The 25,682-nt window shown below is 39.8% G+C and overlaps 4 protein-coding genes across 6 annotated transcripts in view; 2 read left to right on the forward strand and 2 right to left on the reverse strand.

The window, feature by feature from the left end:
• Nucleotides 1-1,645, reverse strand: part of arfgef1 (ADP-ribosylation factor guanine nucleotide-exchange factor 1 (brefeldin A-inhibited)) — a 28,171-nt gene extending 26,526 nt beyond the window's left edge. For both annotated transcript variants that reach the window (XM_086065439.1, XM_086065438.1), the window contains exon 1: nt 1,283-1,645. In XM_086065439.1, coding sequence (XP_085921565.1) covers nt 1,283-1,406 — 124 coding nt within the window. In that variant the 5' untranslated portion in view covers nt 1,407-1,645. The remainder of the gene's footprint in view (nt 1-1,282) is intronic.
• Nucleotides 1,646-2,721: 1,076 nt separating this feature from the next.
• cpa6 (carboxypeptidase A6) lies at nt 2,722-13,648 on the reverse strand. 2 transcript variants are annotated; one of them, XM_086065442.1, is made up of 12 exons: nt 13,314-13,648; nt 11,263-11,338; nt 11,027-11,151; nt 10,029-10,143; nt 9,197-9,298; nt 9,031-9,135; nt 7,847-7,957; nt 7,611-7,701; nt 3,711-3,778; nt 3,576-3,632; nt 3,417-3,501; nt 2,722-3,276 (listed from the first exon to the last, which is right to left on the reverse strand). In XM_086065442.1, the coding sequence occupies exons 1-12, from the start codon at nt 13,589-13,591 to the stop codon at nt 3,062-3,064; spliced, it is 1,428 nt and encodes a 475-aa protein (XP_085921568.1). In that variant the 5' UTR covers nt 13,592-13,648; the 3' UTR covers nt 2,722-3,061. The 2 variants fall into 2 exon arrangements, with proteins under 2 accessions (XP_085921568.1, XP_085921567.1); XM_086065441.1 differs by having other exon boundaries at nt 3,576-3,778.
• LOC147155944 (uncharacterized) lies at nt 4,055-7,130 on the forward strand. The gene is made up of 2 exons (XM_086065443.1): nt 4,055-4,369; nt 5,285-7,130. Exons 1-2 carry the CDS (start codon nt 4,289-4,291, stop codon nt 6,572-6,574), a joined length of 1,371 nt encoding a protein of 456 aa, XP_085921569.1. The 5' UTR covers nt 4,055-4,288; the 3' UTR covers nt 6,575-7,130.
• Nucleotides 13,649-15,641: 1,993 nt separating the features above from the next.
• prex2 (phosphatidylinositol-3,4,5-trisphosphate-dependent Rac exchange factor 2) overlaps nt 15,642-25,682 on the forward strand; it is a 45,309-nt gene continuing 35,268 nt past the window's right edge. Inside the window, exons 1-4 of the mRNA XM_086065440.1 lie at nt 15,642-16,018; nt 23,387-23,458; nt 24,340-24,462; nt 24,544-24,648. Coding sequence (XP_085921566.1) covers nt 15,881-16,018; nt 23,387-23,458; nt 24,340-24,462; nt 24,544-24,648 — 438 coding nt within the window. The 5' untranslated portion in view covers nt 15,642-15,880. The remainder of the gene's footprint in view (nt 16,019-23,386; nt 23,459-24,339; nt 24,463-24,543; nt 24,649-25,682) is intronic.

Here is a 25,682-nt window from a genome sequence, read left to right on the forward strand (position 1 = left end):
CTTCGCAACCCATCAGAGTGCAGATGACTACTTTTCTATTTGCCATTTTATAATGTTTTTTGACATCCCCAAAAATTTAAAACTTTCAGTAAGATCTAGGACACCAGGGTAAGCTTACAAGAAGGACAACCATACAGTGCAAACCTGTGTGTTTAGGCCCTCAAGGTTACCCAATATCCTCACACAGGTGGTTGGCAGCTCCACAAGATGCTCTCATTGTGACCACTCCTGGCATCATATTACACCCCATGCCAGGACAAAAGCCTTGTTTGTCCCGAGCAGGTTGCTTCATGAATAATGGCCATGCGGAATAATACTGCGCACACATACTCAGTGGGATTCGAAAACACAAATGGCTCCTATTTTTCATCTGGGGAAATTGTGATTATTAGATGCTGGAAAAATGGGGAAATACACCTGTTAACAGCTAGCGTGAATGGCTACGTGTAACGCGGACGCGACACAAGATACACTTCAAAATAAGAGCTTAAAATGTTTGTTAAATGTTATGTTATATTTTAAATAAGCGGCTAAAACATAAGATAAGTGATGTTACGTATGAAAACATAAAACATGTTTTAGTCTGTTTACTTGGGGTCGCTAAACGTCGTTTTTAACAATTTAGTTAATTGTGGAATGCTTTTAATTTATTTTCAAAGCGGAAGTCGTTCCGTCTACATCCGACGGCGGCATCGTCCTAGCAAAAGGTGCTCTGACAGCTGTCACCTTTCTACTTTACACTCCTCTGCTTTGAAGACAAATAGTAGAAATGTGATACCACAAATCTGACGTTTAACCCTTGAAAACGTGCACCAAATGAAGAAAACAAAACGCGTTGTTGTCACGAGCGAGAGTGGACGGCTGCGTCCACACAGTGTGGACCAGGAAGAGACGCCGACACACCGCTCCTTTGTGGCCTTGACAGCACGCGAATAAACGCCTCGTAATTATAGTTTGTGACCAGGGAAAGTGTTTATAACCGCTGTGGTGGCAACTTCTCCATCAGTGTGTATTCGGTGGCCTACAAGCACGCCAAACTAACAGCCCCCTTTTGCACCATTTCCGCGTTGAATGTCGGATAAACACACAAGCTCCCCGGGCTTCTTACATGCAAGTCACCCACAAGACAAAATGGCGTTTTTGTCCGTGCCAAATAATCAATCATGTAGCCGGTTAATGAGTCCGAGGGGGCTGCGTGACGTGTCTAAATCAATGAGAACGAATGCGAGAAGTCGAGGAGGGGGTGTTGGAGTGGGGGGGAAGCAAAAACAAGGCAACTTACCGAGTGCCACTTCGCAGGCTTTGCGTAGCTGGGAGTGGTGGGCTTTCTTCACCTCCTTGTCGGCTAAAATCTTCTCCAAAGCTCTGGTGAGGAACATATTTTTCGTCTTTTTGCCCTCAAACATGACGCACCGGAATTCGGGGCGCGGTATGTGTGTCTCAGGAGAGGAGAGGTGATGGTGGTGGTGGGGGGGAGGCAAAATGCCCACAAAACGATGGCTTCCCCTCGCTGCAACGTTGAGCCTCAAGCAGCAACGAAAACACAAAAAGAAAACAGACACACATACACACACACACACACGAAAGGTGGGCTTCAATCCCGTCCGATGGCCATCAACGACCTGCCTCCTGCGCCATGTTGGAGAGGAAATGACGTCACAGTGAAGCAGCAGCCGCGGCGGCAGGGAGGTAGCGGTGATGCTGCTAATGCTACTCGTCGACAACTGTTCAACTACTTCACTATCTACAAACGCTTAAAAAAAATCTATTTTATTGTTTTTGTCTCGAATCAGAATAAATCACTATATTTAACCTGAGTAGAATCACTGAATACATTGTATAAGTAAACTTTTTTTTATTTTATTTTTTTATCAGCAATGCTCCATGCTAAAAATGCTAACATGTATTTTGCATCCTAACATATCCACCTTGACCATAAATATTATTGCTATTATTTTTGGCACATTGTAATAGTACAATAACTCAATAATTCTCTCTCTCTCTCTCTCTCTCTCTCTCTCTCTCTCTCTCTCTCTCTCTCTCTCTCTCTCTCTCTCTCTCTCTCTCTCTCTCTCTCACACACACACAAACAATTCCAGTTTCTTATATTATTTTACATTTCAAGTACAGTATTGTCAAAAATGAACTATGAGATGTATACTACATGTCTGCATTTTTTTGGAATTAATTAAAATCACTGCTCAAAGTTTACATTAGTAAACTTAATGTCTTATGATTTACAGTATTTATCACTTATCAGAAATATGTATGTTACATGCCCAAATAATAACATGTAAGTTATTATATGTAATGTATATATTTTTAAATGCCTAAAACATCCAAATGTTCACATTTTGTCAAATATCTGCAGAGAATTAAAAGGAATATAAACACAATATGGATTTACATACTGTAGTTATTCTTTATTTGCTATTGTTAAATTGTATTATTAAAGCATTTTTAAAAAAAACTATTTATCCTCTTATAGCTTTTAAATTAAGAAATCTATTACTTCTAATTACTATTCCTATAATATTCTGATTTCCACCCCCCCCCCCATTTAATTGATAATTTTTTGAATACAGTAATACAGTACTGACAATCTCACACCAGTGAAAGGCATGCCAAGTTGTATGTCTACATTTTGTGTTTTGTTGTATTAGTTTTCTAAAAATCCGTTCAAGTAAACATACAAGTTATCACTATATAAAACAAGATTTATTCAAGTCTATGATCACACGTACACACAAACACACTATTAAAATATCACAAGCTCAACATTTGTGATCCATACCTGAGTAATTACCAAGGTAAGACCACTTTTACTAATGATGCCAAAAGACACATCTTTGATAGCGAATGAAATACTCAGACAATCTTGCAGTAATGAAGGCAACTGTAACAAACACGTCCACGACAATTTACATGCAGGTCATTTGACTGTTGATTTTTTTTTTTTTTATCAAAAAGTGCTGCCGGATGACAACGAGTGCTTCAAGAACAGCTTATCGTCCTGATGTAGTGTATAGTCCTGATCTAAAAACAAAACATTTGAGTGCTTTTATATATACGGGAAGGGTTTGGCGTCGATGGGGCACTTCTTGAGCAGGCCCGATGCGATGGCCTTCACTGCCCGCGTGGTCTCAGTGCACGTGGGGTTGATGAGGGTCTCCGGCAGCAGGAAGCCAAAGTAGCCCGTGTCCCGCAGCTCAAAGGCGAACGCATATGGGATCCCGTTCCTGTAGGCCCAGTCTATGGAACTGCCTGAGCTAACGTCTCTTAGCGACAGAGAGAGGAACACAGAGCTAAATCCTGCACCTTGCTTTTGGCATATTCATATTTATTAGAGCGATTTATTATTTTTGACAACTTATCTATCAATGGAAAATCAAAAAGATACAATAATGTATACTCACATAGGGTTGTAGAAGCAGGTCCATATCTGTATTTGACTCCATAGGCTGAATATAGGGCTGTCACTGCATTGTGAGCTGCTGATTCCTGCCCCCCCCCACCCCAAAAAAAAAAGGCTTAGTGCTGACAGGTTTGGTCCCAAGTTTATTAGTCAGACTTACCACGCAGTTAAAGTTGGGTATGGCAGCGTACTTGTACGAATACGGGTAGAGGAGCATCTGGGCGTACGCATGTACGGAAATGTAGGCCTTGACGCGCTTCTTGTGCTTGCGCAGGAACTTGACGACAGCCCTTACCTCTGGTTCTGATTCCGGGTAGGGTCCGCAGTAGGTGTCGTCGCAGGGGTGAGAGGAAGCCCCCTCCTCTGCGAAACAGTAAATTAAGTTTTATTTTTACTTGCAATTACGGCTATCAAAATCAACACGCACGCCTTTTCTTAGCCAAATCATGCTAATTAACCAAAGGCTAACGTCATGATAGCAGTAAGACAGCTAAGCTAACAAGGCTTAGGTACTCCGATGTTTGTATAATGCTCAGTTGTGATTCACTGTGAGACATTTTACAATGTTTATTAATGGTGAGTGTAGAATAAATAATAATAATAATTCTTAATATGAATTGCAGACGATGAGGTCATATCGTCACGCGTGTCATACAGGTGTAAGCACCTTGATCACAAAGCCCCCAAAATGACATTTTCTTTACATCGTCCCTTTGTGACTGGATGACTTTGATGCCACGACCTCTCCCTTTCTTCCACGATCAACATTACTTCATTTTTTTTCCATACTGCATTACATCTATTTTCTAAACTGCATTACCATTTTGTGACAAAAAAAAGTTCAACAATGATGGCTAATTAGCAAACAACAGCATGGATGACTTGGAGAGTCCAAGCCCAAGCGTGGGCAGCAGGGAGTACGCAAGCACGCCGACAGCAGACTATCCAAGGAGGGTGAGTTTGCCTTTTGCTAATGTAATGTAAACTTTATTGGTTGTCTTGTGCAAAATGGCCCAGTTTTTGACCCAAAGTTGGGTCAAATTAACCCAAGTAGAGGATTTGACCCAACTTTCTGGGTTGTTTTATACAAAATGAATGTTTTTTTGTTTTTTTGGAGGGGGGTAAAAATCGTCCCAGAAAATTGGGTCAAATTGACCTAAATAGAGGATCTGAGGAACTGGCCCAACTTTTCGGGTTAGATGTTCTGACAAAATTTTCTGGGTTGTTTGATACAAAATGACCAAAGTTTTGACTCAAAGTTGGGTCAAATTAACCCAAGTAGAGGATCTGACCCAACTTTATTGGTTGTTCTGTACAAAATGGCCCAGTTTTTGACCCAAAGTTGGGTCAAATTAACCCAAGTAGAAAATCTGAACCAACTTTCTGGGTTGTTTCATACAAAATGAATATTTTTTTGGGGTGGATCAAATTGACCTAAGTAGAGGATCTGACCTAACTTTGTGGGTTGATTTATAGAAAATGACCCAATTATTGACCTGAGGGTGGGTCAGACTGACCCAAGTACACGATCTGACCAAATTTTCTGGGTTGTTTGATACAAAACGACTCAAGTATTGACTCAAAGTTGGGTCAAATTGACCAAAGTAGAAAATCTGTCAATTTTTGACCCATAATTGGCTTAATTTGACCCAACAGTTTTTAGAGTGTGCTCAGAGATTAGGACATCTAGTTATAAAGAAGTTCATGAGGGGCCATATCGTTGTTAGGGATGGCCTAATAGCCATGCTAGTAATTCCACAGGTCGTCGTGTGACTGATTAATTAGTTTCGACGCCGATTTGGCCAACCCGCAGGGTTTACAGGTTTGAAAGCATGCGCTTGAGTACTCAAGTGTTAATTGTTGTTGCAGACGCACCATCAACGGCATCAGGCAATGGTGACGGAAGGAGGTTACCCCAAACAGAGTGGCCTCAAGCGTGTGCTTTTCTTCAGCGAGAGCTCAAACCGCGAGCTGGTCGCTCAAAACACCGCCCTGAGAGCGCAGATGGAGAGTGAGCGCCAGAGCCACCACAGGGAGCGGCAGAGGCTCCAGAAGGCTCTGGACGAGGCGAGGAGTGACCGGAGCGTCCCGGCGATTGAACAGAAGCTGCGGGAAAGGGAGCATGAGATGGGCGTTCTTCAAGACGTTCTGGCGGCGGCTCAACGGGAAACGGTGCAGGTGCGGCAGTACTGGATGGAGGAGCACGACTTGCTCAAGAGGGCGCGCGAGGATGACTCCGAGAACATAGTGGCGGCCGTCAACGCCGAGTGGCAGCAGTGGTGGAACGTCCGCGAGCAGGAGGCGGCGGCCCAGCTGCAAGCCCAGTGGGAGAGCGCGCATTGGCACGCCGAGGAGATGGCGGCTCAGTTCAACGCCAAGCTGGAGAGCTTGCAGAGGCACAGCACCGAGACCGCCGTCTACTACAAGACGGAATTGGAACGCCAGCAGTGGCACATGAACCGCGGCGTCGTGGAGAAGGACGACATGATCGCCAGGCTGACCAAGGAGAACTCCCTGCTCGGAGCGGACCACGGCGCCTTGTCCGGACAGGTCCTCAAATTGGAATCGGAGGTCTCCCAGCTGCAAGGATCCGTCTTCCGCCTGAAGGAGGGCTTGAAGCTCCAGCGGGAGGCCAAGACGCTGGTGGACGAGGAACTCCCCGTGGCCATAGCCGCTCTCACGCGGGAGATCGAACTGGAGCGCCAACACCACCGGGAGGAGAGGCAGATGCTGCGAGAAGCTCTGGACGAGGTCCAGGCGCCGAGGGACTTGGCGGACAAGCTCCAGGAGGTACGAAGCGTGGCCAGCGACCTGCAGGACGCTCTGGCGGCTTCCCGGCAGGAAACGGCCAGCGTGCGCAAGTACTGGATGCAAGAATGCGAGGAGCTCAAAAAGAGCGCCGAGGAGAACACCAAAACCACCGCGGAGGCCATCAACAGCGAATGGCAGCAGTTTAAAGCCGAGTGGGAGCAATGTCACAGGAACGTCAGCCAGGCCCTGCAAGAGAAGGACGAACTGCTCGCTACGTTGCTCGCCGACATCGAGAAGTTGACGTCCCAGCTCGTAAAAGTTGAGACCCCGGAGATCCCGGAGCGTCTGGACGCTGAGACTGTGCTAGGCAAGCAAGGCGAGCTCGACGAGCTAGCATCTCTCCGATAACGTTATCAAAAGTACGGTGTCACTAATGTGCAGTAGTATGCGATGCATTTGTGAGTGTTTTTTTTTTTTTGCTGAGACAGCTGGTCTAGAACAAAACACATCAAAAACCTTACTGGCTTGAGCTCGTGAGACTTCAGTTCTTTGAGCATCCAGGGTTTCCCAAAATTGGCATGCGCTTCTCGTCATTGGCTTTTTTGTTGTTGGTAGTTTGGTTTGTGAAATGCCGCCAAAGGGCAGTCATGTGATGTGGTCATAATAATCGTAGAAAATATAGTGGAAGCATAGAAACAATACAGGTCGCTAACCTAATTCTACACTTGTACCACGGAATTTGAGGTTCCACTATATAACTTGTTATAAAGCACAGTACATATTATATACTGTTTTGTACATTATTAAACCTATAAATGTAGCATAAAATAAAACACAATTTCATTCAAAATTAATAAATGTATTTGAACAATTACATGCTATTTATTTCAAATGATTTTCAGGCAACGAGGAAAATTAAAAATTCAATTAATGCAATCAAGAATAGTTAATAATAATGTTCATGTCAAAATATTCTAAGGGCGTTTAATGTAAATATATTTACATTAGAATAACATTTTCATTCAAAAATAAATGTATCAGTTGTATTAAATTTCTATAATGGATACTTGTAAGTAGCTTAATCAATTTACGGTATTTATTTTATTTGTATATTAAAAAATGTACTTTATACTACCTTCAATTATTCAACATTTTTATTAATAATTAATTTAATTATTCAAATATATTTTATATCATAATTCAATCCAAATATTCAAATATTTTAAGTTACAATATTGTAAGCAATTGAATAGTATTGTATTTATTTATAATATTTCAAACCATGTTACTACACAGTAAATACAAAAAATTTGCATTACAATTAATCATTAAATATTAAGTATTTTTCAGATGAACAAATTGAGTAATTCCTACCCAATTCTTTGTTGTTGATTGTAATACTATATAGTCAATATTTGTCACTGCTTTCTGTGATCACACTCACCACACCATTTGACTTTCCAGTTCCTGTTGGCGTCCACTCCTCGACAGTGGAACTTGCGATTTTTGGAACGCGTCTTCCTCCAGAAGCGATCCTGCACAGGGAATAAGACTATACAGCTACCTGCCGTTTGTACTCCTCTAGGGCAACAATTATGGTACTTTTTTTTTTTTTAATGATAGATTGTGAAATTCTATAGGTTTTCTGGTTTATTGTCATGTGTGGGCGTGTCCAAGTACCGTAGTCCAGCTGAAGTGATATCCGTCCACATTGAAGACAGGCATGATGTAAAAATTGATCTGGTTGAGCAGTCGTCTCATTGCAGAGTCGTATCGGTACGAATTAAGCGCCTGCAATTGCGTATAACAGCAAATCATATCGGGCATGGCCTTTAATGCAAAGTGAAAATGAATCGTGAAAAACTGTGTAATGTTGTATGACACGGTCTTAACTTGATTTCAGTCTTGACAAAGTCTTCAAAATGCAGGATGCTGGTGTTCATTGAATAGTAAGGTGGTAAAAGGCTTTGGCAGTTTTAGCTACAATGAGATCCTGAACTCTTGTGGCCAACCAGGATACTACATCTATTTTTATTTTTTATTCTTTTTTTTTTTTAAACATGGAGACATTTTTTCCATCAGAGGTTTCAGTTTAAATTCTCTTTTCTCCATGTTAATGCAATTTCACTGCCACATTTATGAAAGAGATTTCAGAGAGTTTAGTCACTTTTGGGAGAAGTATGTGACTAAACCATCAAATTTGATCATACAGGTAAATACTGGAAGAAGAAAAAAACTTTATTTTTTTTCATTTTCAACAACTCTACATACACGTTAACAGTATGCATTGTTTTCTGACGTAAACCAAGCCCAAATCAAAATGGCTGCTTCAAACAGAAATGCAAAACCTGCGTCTATTCGGGTATTTGTTCTTGAGTTTTTTGTGGGTCTATTAATGATAGACAAGCCTACACAAATACATGTTTTGTGGTTAGCTAAAAATGGCTTTGGGGTCTACATTTTCTTTAAAGGACCTCTGAAAATGGCTCTCAAAAAATGGCTGCTTCAAACCAAAATGGCCGACTTCCTGTTTCTTTTCAGGCATACATTCCTGACAGTCTTTTTGTAGCTTTACTCGCGATAGACAAACATAATTGGAGGCTGAACTTTTTACTGCACCAAATAATGAACCAAATACTTTTCCCCTAACCTCCTTGAATGTTAAATTGTTATTGAAAACAGGTGTCCTGAAACAAGCAATGTGTTTTGAAGTAAACTGAGCCATTAAATGGTTTTAAAAGGGTGACTTTTAAGAGTTTCAATTCGTAAAGAAACGAGTGCTTCTTAATTATTTGCACAAGCGTGCATCCTTGAAACAGTTTCATGCGTAGATTTCTACAAGGAAGTAGGAGTCGGACTACTACCTCTTTGACGAACCACTGACAGAAGGCAGGTCCTATCCACTCCCTGGCGTGTACCCCACAGTCGATCCAGATGGCTTTTTTCTGTGGCCGACTTCTCTTTCCTAGCTGGCAGCAGATAAATGTTGTCCGTTGAGTATTTATTTTTAAATGTCTCAACGCTTCTTACCTGAAGGACGTAAAGGGGCCGTCCTTCGTACGACTTCCCGACGGAGAACATGTCAAGCAGGTCGGCGTGAGTTGTGTTCATCTCAAACATCCACCTCTGGATCTTTTATGGTGGGGATGAACACGCATTAGGTATTTTTGAAATAATGGCACTGCCATGACGTAGCATTCTTAGAAAAACAGGAAAAGTTAAGAACCCACAAGACTTCCTGTGCCTTTTCAGACATGGGCTCTTCAGACTTTTTTTTTTTGGTGGGTACCCATGATAGACATGCCTACAAAATATCATGTTCCTTGATGAAAGTCCAAAATTCGAGTCAACCCAACTCAATGACTCAAATTTAGTGTTGTCATAGCTCCGATCTCTTAGAAAAGTAATAGCACATTCCATGCCGCGTGGCTAAATGTTTTGCCAAATTTTCAGATTTCTGTCTTGAATGGTTCAGGAGTAGTAGTGCGGCAAAAAGTCAAAAATTTGAGTCAATCCAACTCAATGACTCAAATTTAGTGTCGTCATAGCTCTGATCTCTTAGAAAAGTAATAGCACGTTCCATGCCGCGTGGCTAAATGTTTTGCCAAATTTTCAGATTTCTGTCTTGAATGGTTCAGAAGGAGTAGTGCGGCAAAAAGTCAAAAATTCGAGTCAATCCAAATCAATGACTCAAATTTAGTGTCGTCATAGCTCCGATCTCTTAGAAAAGTAATAGCACGTTCCATGCCGCGTGGCTAAATGTTTTGCCAAATTTTCACATTTCTGTCTTGAATGGTTCAGAAGGAGTAGTGCGGCAAGTAGTAGTGTAGTTTGCTTATGTAGCATACAGACGGGAGGTTACCTCCTCCAGGGAGTGGTAGACCTCGTAGTCGTATTGACTGTCTGACCTCCGCTTGCGAGACGTGCGACGGCTCGTCTGCTTTTCAATTTCCTGCTGCAGATTAGAGATAAAAACGCTGCGGGAAGAGGAGATTGACGTCACAAAACGTTATAAAGAATATTGCAGTGATATATTAAAAATGCTCGCTTCAAGATATAGTCTGTACTTTTATGATGCTTTTTGGGCCCATTTTTTTTTCTTGTAAATGTGAAACTTTTGTCTTTCGTAATATTACAGTATTATTCGCATGTTTTTTTTCTTGTGATTTACTATTTGCAAAATTGCCCCCCAAAAAATCTCGGGTGTCAAATGTCGAAACTTTTCTAGAAACGTCCAACTTTTTCCTGTAAGATTAAAACTTTCCTCTACTAAAAAATAAATAGATCTGTTTTGAAAGCAATTTTTTTTGCGTACGACTAACCCATTTGCATCTTTTTTTTCTTCTTTCAATATAGTAACTTTATCTTGTAACATTATGACTTTTTCTCATAACTATTATTTCACGTAACCTTGCATCTTTATGTGGTAAAATCACACGTTTTTTCATGATACTCCACTCTCGTAACTTTTTACTTTCAGTCTAGTAAAGTTTCCAAAACTTTGCAACTTTATCCTGTTGCTTTACGATTTTTTAAAATATTTTCTTGAAATATTGTAACTTCATTCTCGCAACTTTGTGACTTGAGCTCATAATATTGCTGACTTTTTCTCTTAAAGCTATGACTTTGTTCTAACATTTTTCATTTTTCCAACTTTTATGGCATTATTTTGTAATATTTTCCCACTTTTTTTTTTTACAATAGCATTCTAACGTAGGAATATTTTTAACCAAATTCTTGCAACTTTCTTCTTATAGCATTGTGACATTCTCGTCATGTGACTTTTTCATCGCGCATAAAAAAATGATGGAAACCTAAATATGCAATATAACGTCATCTGAGAACATGACATGTTGTCACCTATATTTGATACGTTCCCGCTTTAAGGTGGCATGTAGCCGTCGCGTGTCTCTGCGTTTAATGTGCGCGTCCACCGTAGCGTTCCGACTGATCAGAGAAATGCTGTTAGGCTGCCACAAGTCCACCTTTAAACGCATAAAAACAAAATCATCAGTAATTATTACATCGCTAAATGTAACTCATATAAAACATGCACATTGAACATTCTGTGGTAATATTACGAGAACAGAGCCAACCTTCATGCTTTCCAGAACGTTCCTGAGCGTGCAGACCTCCTCGTCGTTACTGGGGCTTATCCTGAAGACTTGATCGCTGCATGAATAACAAGTGTTAAATTACCGTCGCCATCAACAGCATGACACGACATGCGCTTTTCTACAGAACGCTACGCGGCAGACGTCTTGACGGGAAGACGTCGAAGGTGGACGTCTTGACGGAATGCCGGGGCATCATTATGGGATCGGGTTTCAACAGGTGGCACTTTGGAACCGGCTGTTTACTGCAAAAGCAGCCCTTGTTCAGATGGCGGAAACGGAAATGTGTTGCTGGTGTAAGAATTAGATGAGTTCACCAGTTTTTATCCATTTTAGGGGCTGCCATTTTGATATTCTACCATCATCTGCTGTCCATTGAAATTGACCTCAAAGCGCCTTCGGGCTCGCATTGCGAACGTCACGACTCGCGCGTTTTCTGTTTGGTCATTTTACAGAAAGACTTACATGCTTTTCATTGGACGGCAAAATAACAAAACCACTTTTTGAGTTATCTGTTTGTGTGTGTGTGCGCGCGCTCACTAAAGGGTTTTACAATGTCCCACAGGAAGCAGGGTGCCCTAAATGAAGGCGCCAGTTCGCGCGACACTTTATTAAGTACACCATTAAGCGCCATATGTACCAATGTAACAATACGTTGATTCTTGTCAATGTGAACTGTAGAAATGCACTTTACTTGTCAACCAGGCGGCTCTTATTTGACATCCATCCAAAAATAAATCAATATACAGTACAGTTACTTATAACATAAGGAGGAGGAAACGAGATGAGGTGCCTCCCCCTTCTTCATCAAAAGCGTCATTGACTAACGCGGCATACATGCCACATGCCGTTTGGGTAATTTACGCTTAATCTGAAACATGAAACGCCGCCGTGCAGCAGATGTCAGAGAGTTTTAGCTTGGATTAACTCGAGGGGGCTGTTTTGGCTTTTTGGGGGGCTTTTTGTAGCGTTCTCAGAAATTCTTTATTTTTTAAAAATGTTATGAATGTAATCTCAAATGTATTTGACTTTTATCTTATAAGTAATAATATTATTACTTTAACACAAAAGATATGACTTTGATCTTGTATACATATGACTTTGGATCCCCAAAATATATTTAAAAAATTATATCCAACTACATTTTCATAACATTATGGCTTTACAGATTCACTTCTTTTTTATTTTATTTTGTAATTTACACAATTGCTTTATCGTGACAGCATGCAATTTTACTCGTGTAAAATGATTAACTTTAATCTGGAAAATATACTCATTTAATATTGTACTTTGTTTAAATAAATCTAAACAAAAATTCTTTAAACATACAATTTTAATCTCGTAATAGTATGACTTCAATTTTTAAAAAAAATACTGGATTTCATTCTCACAATATTAGGACTTTGGTCTAAAAGATATTTTAAAACTTGAAATTACACAATAATACGATAATATGCACAATTACACAATATGGTAGTATACAACTTTTGGGAGGTTTTATTTGGTTTATTGAAACATGTAAACATATAAAAATGTGACTGACTTTTTATCTTGACGAATGCATTCCCTTATAATGACTACTGTAACCTTGGAAATATCCGACTTTAATCTCAATAAATGTATTACTTCATTTAAAAAACATTAACCTCATACCATCATCTAAAAAGATAGATGACTTTAATCTCGATTTGCACAACATTACACCTTTAACCCCCTGATGTTGTTTTTCAGTATGCCTTTTATATTCTCTTTTGGTACTTACAGCTTGGAATTTTGAAAAGTTGACTTCAAACACTTTATTGAAGTGAAAAAAAACGGTCATCGTCCATCCAGGTTGAGATGTTCCAAGTGCTACATTCTTGCATGCGGGTTTTAAATCAACAACAAAAAAGCAAATATAGAGCGCCTCTTTGTTCGCTCCAGATGAGGAAAATCTACACTGCGTGCGACACATCTGATTGCAATTGCGTCTCATCCCTCATGGCCATACATGAACGGAAAAGCAGGGGGGGGGTTCTAAGTTATTTACTCACCCTGCGTAGCGGTTCTTGTAGAGTGAATGTGCGCATAGCACATCGTTGAAGATTATCACACAGGACAGCAAAAAAAGACGAAATGGCCACCTGGAGTCCACTGTCATCATGAGAGGTGAACGGGGTTTAACGTCAAAGTTCGAAGGATGAAGTTCGTCCACTTCCACTCGGTCCACCTCAGACTGGAAGAAAGGTTTTTGACACCTGATGCGCAGGAGGTGCCAAATGTAAAGAGGAGGAGGAGGAGGAGGTGGAAGAAGGGGTGGGGAGGAAAGCATTTAGCACCTTTTTTTTTTTGAAGCACCAGCCTGCTTTTAAACGAGGCTGCTTGGCTGACGAACGGGGTCACGTGGTGCGCAAAGGCAGCCCACCACTGCGCATGCGCATTAACCAACACACTTGAAACTAACAATATTAAAATCAGATTTCGAACCGATGACCAGTATTTTTTTATTTATATCAGCAATATATATATACAGTACATGCAAAAGAGTCGTTTGTATTAGATTTTGTTACTTTAATGCACGTGAAACGGTTTATTATTATTGAAAAATGGGCGTTTCTTGTAACATAACATTTTGTGGGATTTTTTTTTTTTTTTTTACAATCTTTAACAAAATTACTTATCGATAATACTTTTGGATACATTTTTTATTTTTCTAATTGTTGAGTATTTTTCGACTGGAATTGTTTTACTTAAAAAATATATTTATTTGTATTTTTGTTCATTTATTTTTTTTTGTAGAAAAAAAAGAAGCATTTTTCTCGGATTTTACTCTATAGTATTTTTCGTCTCATACTTTTTTCTCTAAAATTTGAGTATTTTATTTTTAAATATCTAATAACTGTGTAATTTTTCTCATTTAATTTAAAATGCATTGTACTTCAAAATTAAATACAACTGAACTTGACTATACAACTTTATTGCTCTGGATTAAAAACCAGGCTGAACATTTATTTCAGTAATTCTTTCACATACCACAAGAGGGGGCTCGCGTATAACGAGCGGCGCCAGGACCCTTACCACATTTCGAGTCATTTTTTACTTACTGTCACAATATCAACTAGAACAATTTCCGCGGAAAACAACATGTTAGATGTTTTCTAAAAGTTGTGTTTGCCCTGGTGATGTCATGAAATGTTCAAAGCATTGAATGATGTCAAACGTGCGCGTGTTTCATTGCACGATGCTCTGTATCTGTTTGACTCCACAGGGTTGATAAAATATCGAGAGTCAACCGCTGGCTGTTCCTTTTGTGATTATTCCGCGACGGCAGCACATTTTTCACATGCTTGCCTCCTGTGTCCACAAAAGCGGCACCTGTTTAACGGCCAATTACTGTATATGTACAACATAGCCCAAAAACAACACTCTCTCCTTCCAACCCACACTCACTGCTTTAGCAGCATGGGAATGTTTGGTTTTTCCTCAGACACTTGATGAGCCAGTTTAGGTGTTTTGTTTGTTTTTTGTTTTTAACCCACAGAATAGTTGAAAAGTCGTTTTGCCTTTGTTCGGCTGTAACAAGTGGTTGATTTCATTTTTCATTCTAATTACATGTTAAGAATGTAATAGAAAATTTGCGACAAGACTGGAAGCCCAGGTGAGGTCCATATTTTGTTTTTTCTTTTTTTGTGGGTGTTCTTTGTATTTTTCATCTAATATGTTTGTATTATCTTGCTAATAATACTACTAATTGTCCTGCATTTTCAAATTGTTTCTCTTTTTAGTGTAATATTTGTGTTTTTCTTTGTGTAATAGTGTATTCTACTGAATCTTTGGCTTTCTCAAACACTTTCGAGTTTTTTGTTTTTTGTCGTAATGGCTCTCTCTAGTGGTGGCAAATATAAATCACAGACATTGAGTGAGACCTGTAGTAACAAATATGGCCACTAGAAAGCAATGTTTTCCCAAGTTTAGCGCTATCCAATTCCAAGTGCCAAACATTTCTGTACAGTAAACATTAAAACGGTAGATACAGTTAGTTATTATAGTAATATTGCCTTTTTTTTGTGTGTCGTTTGTGAAAAGTTAAAAGAAAAGTGCTTAATTAGTCAAGGTTTTCCCAAACAGGAAGTCAGGTGATTGTACCATCAAAGTATGGCATGAAAAACAATATATAACACAGGCTAAACTAGACCATTTTATACATATTTATTTTTATATAATTCTTTAATCTATTTCAAAGTTTTAACTGCTCGATTTGGTTGCGGTTCTCCTAAAACCGTGAGAGCCGTTATTTTACTTTGAAAACTCTACCGGAATTTCGCGTGTTTATCAATAAGTGCATGATTGCCACTTAGCGAGCATAAAGTGAGGCAGAGTAGACTAGTCAAAAGCTGTATGGATGTCACATGGGCTCACTTTAAACCGGCTAGCATCCTTCTTTCACTTTACGCTTTGTTTTAAACAACATTTCACCACTTTTTTTTTTTAACGCACTTTTTATTTGCTCTGAAGTTCCTACAACGCCAGCAACCAAACAGCCCCACTTTTATTTGAACTATGCCCGAGAAAGTGTAATTTTCCTTTTGTTCTGCTTTTTTTTTATTTTATTTTTGACACCATGACCGAGGAGAGCAGGAGCGAGCACAGAACTGAGAACGGGAAGGATCTGGACAAGCAGCTCCGTTTGCGGGTGTGCGTCCTCAACGAGCTGCTAAAGACCGAACGGGATTATGTCTCCACGCTGGAGTTCCTCTCGGTGAGTTTGGCTTTGAGGAAAAAGTGTTTTGTTTAACATGCTTTGGTGAAAAAGTGTTTTGTTTAACATGCTTTGGTGCTTAGGTTAGGGAGAAGTGAAGTGCAAAGTTTGCTGCAGTGTGCTGAGGAGCTCTCACGGGTGCATATTGCAGGTGCTTCAATCATAAAGTCAGCGTCAGTGTAGATTGAAATGCAGTGAAATGGCAACAAAATAAATGGAAAGAAATATATATACATACTAGTTTATAGACCACTTTAAAAGACAAAAAAAATGGCAGGAAATGCTGTAAACGGGCTACGCACACTCCCTTAGGCGTCTCTATATGAAAAGGGGGGGGGGGGAAACTTCCAGGGGGTGCGCATGGTATATGGGAAAGGCTCTTTTAACAACAACAAAAAAGTCACTAAAATGACTAATGCACACCCCCTTTAGCATCCATACGTGAAGAAGAAAAAAAACAGTTGGAGTTGCATGGTGTAAACAAGTGCATTTACAGACCCAAAAAAGTCAGGAAATGCACTAAAACGAGCCACGCGCACCCCCTTTAGTATCCCCCATATGTGGTGGTTTGGGAATACTTGTGGGTGCGCACAGTCTAAACAAGTTTGGAAAAACTTTCAGTGCATTTCCTGACTTTCTTTGTCAGCAAATGCAGTCAAACGAGACATGCGCAGTTGCGCACCCCTTTCAGCATCCCCATAGGTGTCAAAAACTAAACACTTAGGGGTGCGCATATTGTGAACAAAATGGGGAATAGCTCTTTGAGTGCATTTCCTGATTTTTGTCATCTTATTAAAATGATTTTATGATGTCTTGCGCCTTAGGTTACCAGTATGTCATTTGCGCACCTCTCGTGTGTGAGATCATAGGTTATAATTAGTTTTTCAGATTAATGCAGATGACGGATTAATTTAATACTTGTGTTTGTTAGAAATAAATTGGAAGATGCCCTTAAAAAAAGTAATATTAAATGGGAAAAGACACTATAGAAGGGTGAGTCTTGCTTTGTGTTTCTAAATCGGGACCACATGTTTCTAATGGAACTCATATTAGGGACTAGTGGGGATGGGATGGATCACAATCTGGCCTTTCTTAGAAGAGGGATCAGAGAGTGTGCGTGTGGAGTGTGTGTGTCTGCGAACGTGTGTGTGTGTGTGTCCTCTTTCCTCCGCCTCCTCTCTGCTTTTATCTCCGCGGGAATTCATTTGGGGGGGGGGGGGGATTGGCTGCTCCATTACAAGGCGAATCTGTTCTGGCCGGAAACGTCGGTGCCGCATGCGTCCGACGGGGCGATCAGACAAGATGAGATGAGTCGGTATAAAAAATGGGATGCTCACGGAAATAAGTGTGGAAGGTGATTCAGGAATGTTGGAGTCGGGATATTTTGCCACCAAGGGCCACATGATAAATTCCCAAATATCCAGATTTCAGTTTCGACCTTGGTGACTTAACAAATTCAATTCTGTATTTTTTTTGTTCAAGGTGTGTTGCCCCCCCCCCCCCCCCTTTTTTTTTTTTTTTGACGAGGGGGGCAACTTCTCATTGTTCCACAGCATTTCCGAACCTCGGAGGAATTCCTCCTGCAGGAAGTGTGCTTTACAAAATCAGTTCCACAGAGCCTCCTGGCCAGCGTCCACTCTCTGTGACCCGCCCTGTACTTTTGCCTTTCACCCCCTTGAGCAACCTTCTTCATCCCGTCGGGGAGGCACAGTTGGCTCAGAACATGAACACACTTGTGTCCAAGCTCGTATTTTGTCCCGAATGAATTTGATAACTTCCTTATTATACATGTAGAATTGAATACCTTTAAAAAACAAATTTTTCCACTAGTGCTGTCGACTGAAGATGACATCACCTGTGCTGAGGAAGTAGGTAACGACCAATCATGGCTCACCTGTTTTCTGGGTTTGGTCAGTAAACTGAGCCATGATTGGTCGTTACCTACTTCTTCAGCATAGGTGATGTCAACTTCAATCCACAGCAAGTGGGAAAAAAAAGTTTTTAAAGGTATTAATTGTACATGAAAAATAATGAAGTTATCAAATTAATTCTGGACAAAATATTAACTTTTTACTTTTGAAAAGAAAATGGCTCAATGAGCCAAGTATCCCTCTAATGGATTTATTGGTAAATAAATAAATACATATTAGACAACAAATCCTGCAAAAATATAGACAGAAAATAAATCATCCAACATTTTTGCAGATTAAAAAAAAATAATAATTTTAGTTTTACACATTAGCACATTACAATATATGAAAAAGACATGACATGATAATAATAATAATAACAATAAATTAATATTTGCCAAAAATCTGAATTTTTTTCCATTTAAAAAATACTTTAAAAAAATTATTAGTATTTTTACAACATATGACAAAGAGACTTTCAATCACCCCCCCCCCCCCAAAAAAAAAAGAATCCGCAAATAAAAGAAGAAACAGAAAACAGTCGTGATGTGATGATCACATTCGATCGTGCGTCGAGGTGCCCTTCAAGAACCAAAAGTTCCTGGAACTTTAGGTTAAAAATTGGGCGAGTACCGATATCAGCCTTATTTTAAGGTGCCAGGTACTCATGGAGGCAGCCGATACCAGCCACCAATACTTGAAGAGAGAAAAAAAATCTGACTTTGTAAGTCATCCTCAGCAGTAGTTGGCGCTATACTGCATTGGTGAGTACTCAAAGACTGAATACTCATACCAATATTGAATATTCCTACTAGAATTTTTTGCAACCACATTTCTTTTTAAACTTTTAATTCCTAACACTAAATAGTTTGTAGACTAATCAAGCCACTTACTAGCTCCATGTCATGGCCAACCTCCACATTCACGTGGCCCGGAAGAAACACAATTTTTGGCATTATTGTGCGCTAAAATAGCCCAAAAAATCCCTGGAAGTACTGAAAAAGGTTATGGGAGATGTCCCAAATAGGTCTGGATGTTATATAATGAATAATTATAACGAGAGAGAGTGGGCGCTGGTGTTTATCTTGGTCGGAACGAGCTCGAAAAAAACAAAAACATAATGTAAACATTGTGCGTCGCAGCTTTTTTCCATTGTCATGTCTGACAGGAAAATAATGAACTTCGCGAGGAGATTTACGTGATGCGTTTAAGTGCTCCCTCAGCTGCCGTCTTCTTTGGCTGCACTACAAAGCGCTGTTGGCATACGTTAATTTCGCTGCATTGCACTCATTTGGATGCTTTTTACAGACACAGTCTTGATGTGCGGTTAAATAAGAACCAAAAGAGGCCCCCTGTTGCTTGGGCAGCATGCTGTTGCTAGGCAGATTTTATAGGGCTCAATTGTAAGCCAATGGGAGATAAAATATGCTTTTTTTAAGCCTTGTACACTGAAAGTCACAGATACTACAGTGTAGAATGTGTGGATGATGATGAACCCCCCCCCCCCCCCCCCCCCAAAAAAAACCCAATTATCCCAGACACCAATCAGCGTGAAATTGGGTGAACACAAAAAAGTCTTTGGTACCTGTACCAAAATTCAACAGGAAGTCAGCCATTTTGATTTGGGGGAATTCCAGGTCCAGTGCTGGACAATTTGCCAGTTGGAGTACTAGATAATATATAATTTTTGCGCATGCCATCTTATTTGTCATTCTGTGCAATTTGACCAAGAGGTTTGAAAATTAATCAATTAATAAACAAGCAATTGTTTATCAAGAACAATTTTGGTAATTGATTAATCTTTTAGTGACCTTGTTTAACGTCAAAATTCTCAGAATATCAACAGAAACTGATTTGTTGCTTTTACTTTGGAATACAACGATCAACATTTCTTCAGATTTTTGATGAATCAATATCAACATATTCATCGATTATCATAATAAGCTTTTTTTTGCAGCCCGAATTTGATTACTTTCTTGAATAGTCTCATATTCCAACGTCTTGGAAACGGTTTATGCAACAGCGCCAGGTCAGCTGCTTGGCTTAAGAAACCATCCAGCGCTTCCCGTCCATTTTTCCCCCTCTTTTGTCTCAGAGAGAAGCAGGATTTCCTTCCTTCCTTCTTTCCTTCCTTCTTTCTTTCCTTCCTTTCTACCTGGCCCTGCCCATCTTTACATTGTGCTGCATGCTTCCTGCTTTCACAGCAGCAGGCAGTGAGCTGAAGTTGGAGAGCACAACGTTGACCATGTGACAAGCCCTGAGGGGCTGTTTTGAGCAAAAATAAATAAAATAAAAATAAAACCTATAAAGGTCTTCTGTGCAAAAGCCAGACACGATGGGGAACTTCCACTTATCTGTTTTTTTGATGATCGGTTAAAAACTTTACCACAGTGTGTCTGCATTTAGTGGATTTTGCTCGAGGAAACGACGCAAGTCATGCCACTCAACCGCAACCTGTCATTTTTTTGTCCAGTTATTAATATTTTTCTAAACAATCATATACAGGATTTTAGCGTCATTGCCTCTCATTTAATTGTGCATTTGTACCTAAACTTTGATCTGGACGATCGTGATAACAAAGCTAACGTGTGATGGATGCACAAAAGAAGCATCAGACGAGAAGAGATTGGCCCATTCATTCCTGTCTGGGTGACACGTTAAACTGCAGACCCGCGTGCCAGTGTACTTACGTTGGACCCATTAAAACGCAACATCATAAGCGCGTTGATTGGTCGTAACTCAAGATGTGTTTATGGCAGGAAATGCCGCGCGTGCGCGTTCGATTTACGTGGAGCCCCATTGGATGTAATGAATCAAAGGTATCGCGTGTCCTCGAATGCACCGGTGCATTGCGTAACCAGGCCTCGTGTTAGCATTATGGTAACGGAACTAACAATAGCTTTGATACATTGTACAATATTTATTGGGGGCTGTAATTTTAAATGATAAAGCTATTTGGTCATCTGTAGCCTATAGTTGCCAAAAAAAACAATAATGCTAAGTACTGCTATGTTGTTAGTGTTGTGACCCTGTTCACCTAAATTCTAACGCCATGCTACTAACTTAGCAGCTAAGTTAACAAGGCAAATGAATGATTGTGATAGTAAATAGAGAGCTAGCTAACTAGCTTTTTATGGGAAGTGTTGCAGTCTATATCCAGGCGATACAGCGGGCTCACTTTGTTAGCCTAGCTGGCTAAGTAACCTGGCTTCACCTCAGTAGCATAACATTAGCATTTTGGTTAACAAGCTTATTATGTTGCTGTGAGCCTGTTAACGAAAATACTAGCTGCATGCTATGGTGTTGTGAGCCCGTTAACCAAAATACTACTCTCATGCTTCTAACTTAGCCAGCTAAGCTAACTAGGCAACAAATTTTGAATGTGAATTGGGTTAGTAACAAGAGAGCGAGCCAGATTTGATTGGTTACAGTCATTACCAATATCCATTGTACCTAGGTGTTAGCTTAGTTCGCACTTTGATTAGCAAGCTAACAACAGCTAGCTTATGTTTGTATGACTGTGATATACTGCCCCCTGGTGGCCAAGGTGAGCACACCTCCATCACGGCATTTCCATTCATTTCGATGGGGAATGATCACGATGCTAGCGTTTTGAGTGAAGCACCATTGTACATTCTTAGCTTGCTCAATAGATTTGTGCTCATCTTACACTAGAAACAGTTTGGAATACAAAATAAGAGCACAGTTGCTTCTCTGTATCCAAGCTCATTTGAAAGGCTTAACGGTCAGCGTCGGACGTGACACGGATAGCCAACGAGGCCGGAAGAGCGTCACCAATGCACATAGGTCTACTTGGGATTCAAGCCTGGCCCGCGTCCAGACAGCTTGGATCCGTTGTCGGGGTTCGAAAACGCTCCCCTCCGGGCTTAGCGCCGTCACGAAGGAGCGGCAGATGCAAACAATCGGCGCTTTGCTCCACCGCTAGTAAATAAAAAGGCATTTGGCTGACCCACTAAAAGCACAACGCAATTAGGCAAATGAAGTGTATATTTATGGGCCGTCCTGAAAATGGGCTTCGATTCTGAGTCGGCCCGGGTCCATAAATCCAATGAGTCAGCTTCCCGTCTTGGACATCTTCCAGGACTTTACTTTTAACTAAATTACAGATGAAGCTTTGCTGCGTTTAAAGGTGCATTTTTTTCCCTCCCTCAGACTTCATTCTAGGATTAACTAGAACTCTTTTTCCCACAATAATTTTCTACATATTTTGTTTGTCTAAAATGTGCATTTTCTAACATTTTATACGTTATAATTTTTTTAAATTTTACTTTCTTAAGTTGGTGTATTGTCATATTTCTGTATTTTAGTCTCATTATATTTTTTTTGTATTTTTGTCAGATAATTCTGTATTTCGTTAATTTTTTTCAGAGAGATTTTATATTTTGAAAAATGTGTTTTTCTCCTGATCTCGTTATTTTTTTCGTAATATTTCATTTTTATCTAGTATTTTTATGTATTCTAATTTACATTTTCCAAATTTTCTAGTATTTATATTTACATTTTTTGATATTCCTGTAATACTTTGAGCATAATTATTTAGGGGCTTAATAGTGTGCCTATTTTTTTTATTTTTTTTAAACTTTCGGCACAATGCCTAATGTGTCTTTTTTCACAACATTCTACCAATACTGAATATTTTAATGAGCATAAATGTGATTTCTTACCTAAGCATTTTGACTTTTATCTCTCACTAATATTTCATGCCGTACATCGGCAGCAGGAAGCGGGCCTTCCGCTCGGGCCGACACAGGAAAACCCTGTCGAGGTCCCTGCACTCCGCGTTTGTACATATTAGACTTGCTAATGGGATGCTAATGTCGCTGAGTGGCGGAGAGTTACGAGGCGAGGCCGGCTGCAGAATGCTAATCAGCTAGTTGGACCACAACAAAGACCCTGATTATTGAAATAACCCCCCCCCCCCCCCCCACCCACCCCAAATTCCAGAACTCACTGTTACAGTTTTCCTCTGGAGTGTTTCTCGGAAATGAACTGACACGTCGACTTGTTTTCCCACGATTGTATTTAAAAGTGAGAACTCTGACGGTAAACACAAAAGCGAATGCCACTCATAAGAGTTTGCAAGTTTTATTGTCCCCTCTTGAAATTGTGTGTAGATGACTTGTAACTTTTCACATTATTTGTAGCATTATTAAATTAAGAATTTGAAGTGGTCTGCAACAGGATTATAAAAGTTTGGGATTTTTCATGAACTATAATGAAGTAGGGACTTCTTTGTCTTTTAGAAAATGCTTCGCTTTAGCTTAGTTTTTATTAGGTTTAGTATTAGTTTTATAAAAAAAAATTAAAGTATTAACGACTGATTGGCCTTTCTTGTGTACAGACGTACAGCAATACCAAAATAAATACATAAAATTAACCCTGAAAGCTCGGGAATGATCTTAACTGACAAAGACAAACTGTCCCTGTCCTCTTCCAGGTTTTCCTGCATCGTCTGGACCAATACGCCGCCACCAAAATGGACAAGAACATCACAGAAGAAACGGTCAAGGTGAGGGGACTTTTTTTGAGGCCAATATTTACGGTATTCCTAAAGGCTACTCTCGGAGATGAATAAGAATCCAGCTGATATTTACAACATATCCTTGAGGTTATCGGACATATCACGCCATTTTATGGTTTGTTTGGGAACACGCCGTCCCCCCGGACAGGATTTAGGACGCCGGCTGGGGGTCATGCTAGCCATGACAGACTTTTGGGCTCAAGGGCCACGTTTGATCCCCAAAGATGGACAGATGAGCCAAGTCATTTATAGGTTGGTTGGGAAAAATATGTAAAATTGTTTGTGTGGGAAAAAAACAAAATAATTATCTTATTTCATTTAAAATTAATTTTTTTGTATTGATTAATAATTGTTGCATTTTTAATTGCAAATTAACCAACTTTTTATTTTATCATTTTATTTTGATCTAATTAACAAATTATTTTAAAAAACTAATTGCATTTTAAAATGTATACATATAATGGATTTTTATTTTACTGCTCTTTTTTAAAATTAAATAATCAACTAATTATTTAATTAGTTAATTAAAAAAAATATATATATTTTTTTTTTAAAGCGACAAAATTAATGTAACAAATATTACAGGACTCTTGTGCTTGGCTGGCCGTACTTTGTCCACTCATGGGCTGGCAACCAAAAGGCAAAAAACATTTGGATTGAATTTCTCCCATCAACAGTCAGCATTTGCTCTTAATATCACCACCAGTGTGGCGTGAAAGCCTCCTCTGTTCTCGCCGTCTTGATGTTTTAAATTACAAGATCAAAGCTGACATAACAAAGCCGTTGCATGCTTGAGTTTTGCTCGTACCCAAACGCTTCCCTCGTGCCGCCATCTTGATTCAAGACACTTTCTTCATTGACTCTCTCAGGTGTTGTTCTCCAACATTGTGGACATCCTGGCGGTGCATAAAGACTTCCTGTCCATGGTGGAGGAGCTGCTGCAGCCCGACCCGCACGCTCGCCACGAAGTCGGACGCTGCTTCTTGCACTTTGTCAGTGACGACACTTGAAATAATAGACTTCCCCAAAAAATCCAGACGTATGCGCAGACAAAAATTGTGTTCGTTTTGCAGAGGCGGCGATTCCAGATTTACGACGAATACTGCGGAAATCACGAGAAGGCTCAGCGGCTGCTGCTGGAGCTCAACAAGATCCGCAGCGTCCGTACATGCTTGCTGGTGAGCAATATGCATAATTATACACAAAAAATATGTTTTTAGGCATTGCGTCATTATGTGAGGGCATATTGACTTCATATTTACATATCTGGAAAGCACTCACCCAGGGCTTTAATATGAGGTGTTACTCAATGGGGCCTGTTGGAAATATATTTTTTACGCCGTTAATGATGAAATTTCAAGCAAAATGCTTGTTTTTTGGACATTTCATCATCATTTGAGGGTATGTTGACATGGTAGTTGCATATCTGGAAAGCTCGAATCAAGGCCTTTAATTTGAGGTATGACTCGATGTGTTTTGTTTGAAAATAGTTTTGATGGTGTTATTGGGGACCTTTTTTAAGCAAGAACATATTTTGGATCATTGTGTCATCAAATTAGGTCATATTGACGTGATAGTTGCATATCTGGAAAGCTCGAATCGAGGCCTTTAATTCGAGGTATGACTCAATGTCTTTCGTTGAAAATAGAATTTTGATGGTGTTATTGGGGACCTTTTTTAAGCAAGAACATATTTTGGATCATTGTGTCATCAAATTAGGTCATATTGACGTGATAGTTGCACATCTGGAAAGGTCGAATCGCGGCCTTTAATGTGAGCTATGACTCGATGTCTTTCGTTGAAAATAAATTTTTAATGGTCTTATTGGGGACCTTTTTTTAAGCAAGAGCATACTTTGGATCATTGTGTCATCAAATTATGACAGTTGTATATCCCTAAAGCCCCTCATTAAGTTCTTTAATTTGAAGTATGACTTGATGTAGTTTATTAAAAATATATTTTGATGTTATTGTGGAACTTTTTCAAACAAAAACAATTTGTTCATTGCGTCATCAGACTTAGTAGATACTCTTAACTGCTGGCCAATGTCGGACTCTCACTTTAAAACATTAACAGACCGTGTATGCGTGTTTGAGCGAGCGAGACAGCTGACGCGCGTGGGTGGATTTCCACTTCCTGCCGCGCTCCGAGAGACTTCCACAAGGGGAGCATCACGGAGCCGGAAGAAAAAAAATAATAATTTGGATTCCTT

This window comes from Leptonotus elevatus, chromosome 21 (assembly GCF_054856555.1).
Source record: "Leptonotus elevatus isolate MCC_2025b chromosome 21, RoL_Lele_1.0, whole genome shotgun sequence".
In the NCBI taxonomy this organism is placed as follows: Eukaryota; Metazoa; Chordata; class Actinopteri; order Syngnathiformes; family Syngnathidae; genus Leptonotus; species Leptonotus elevatus.

Bases quoted from the DNA above. Each gene is read 5' to 3' on its own strand.
- LOC147155944 (XM_086065443.1), top strand. From the start codon at position 4,289: ATGGATGACTTGGAGAGTCCAAGCCCAAGCGTGGGCAGCAGGGAGTAC. The intron at 4,370-5,284 runs GTGAGTTTGCCT...TTGTTGTTGCAG, and splicing joins CAGCAGACTATCCAAGGAGG to ACGCACCATCAACGGCATCA.
- cpa6 (XM_086065441.1), bottom strand. From the start codon at position 13,591: ATGCTTTCCTCCCCACCCCTTCTTCCACCTCCTCCTCCTCCTCCTCTT. The intron at 11,339-13,313 runs GTGAGTAAATAA...TTATTCATGCAG, and splicing joins TACAAGAACCGCTACGCAGG to CGATCAAGTCTTCAGGATAA. The intron at 11,152-11,262 runs GTTGGCTCTGTT...ATGCGTTTAAAG, and splicing joins ACGTTCTGGAAAGCATGAAG to GTGGACTTGTGGCAGCCTAA.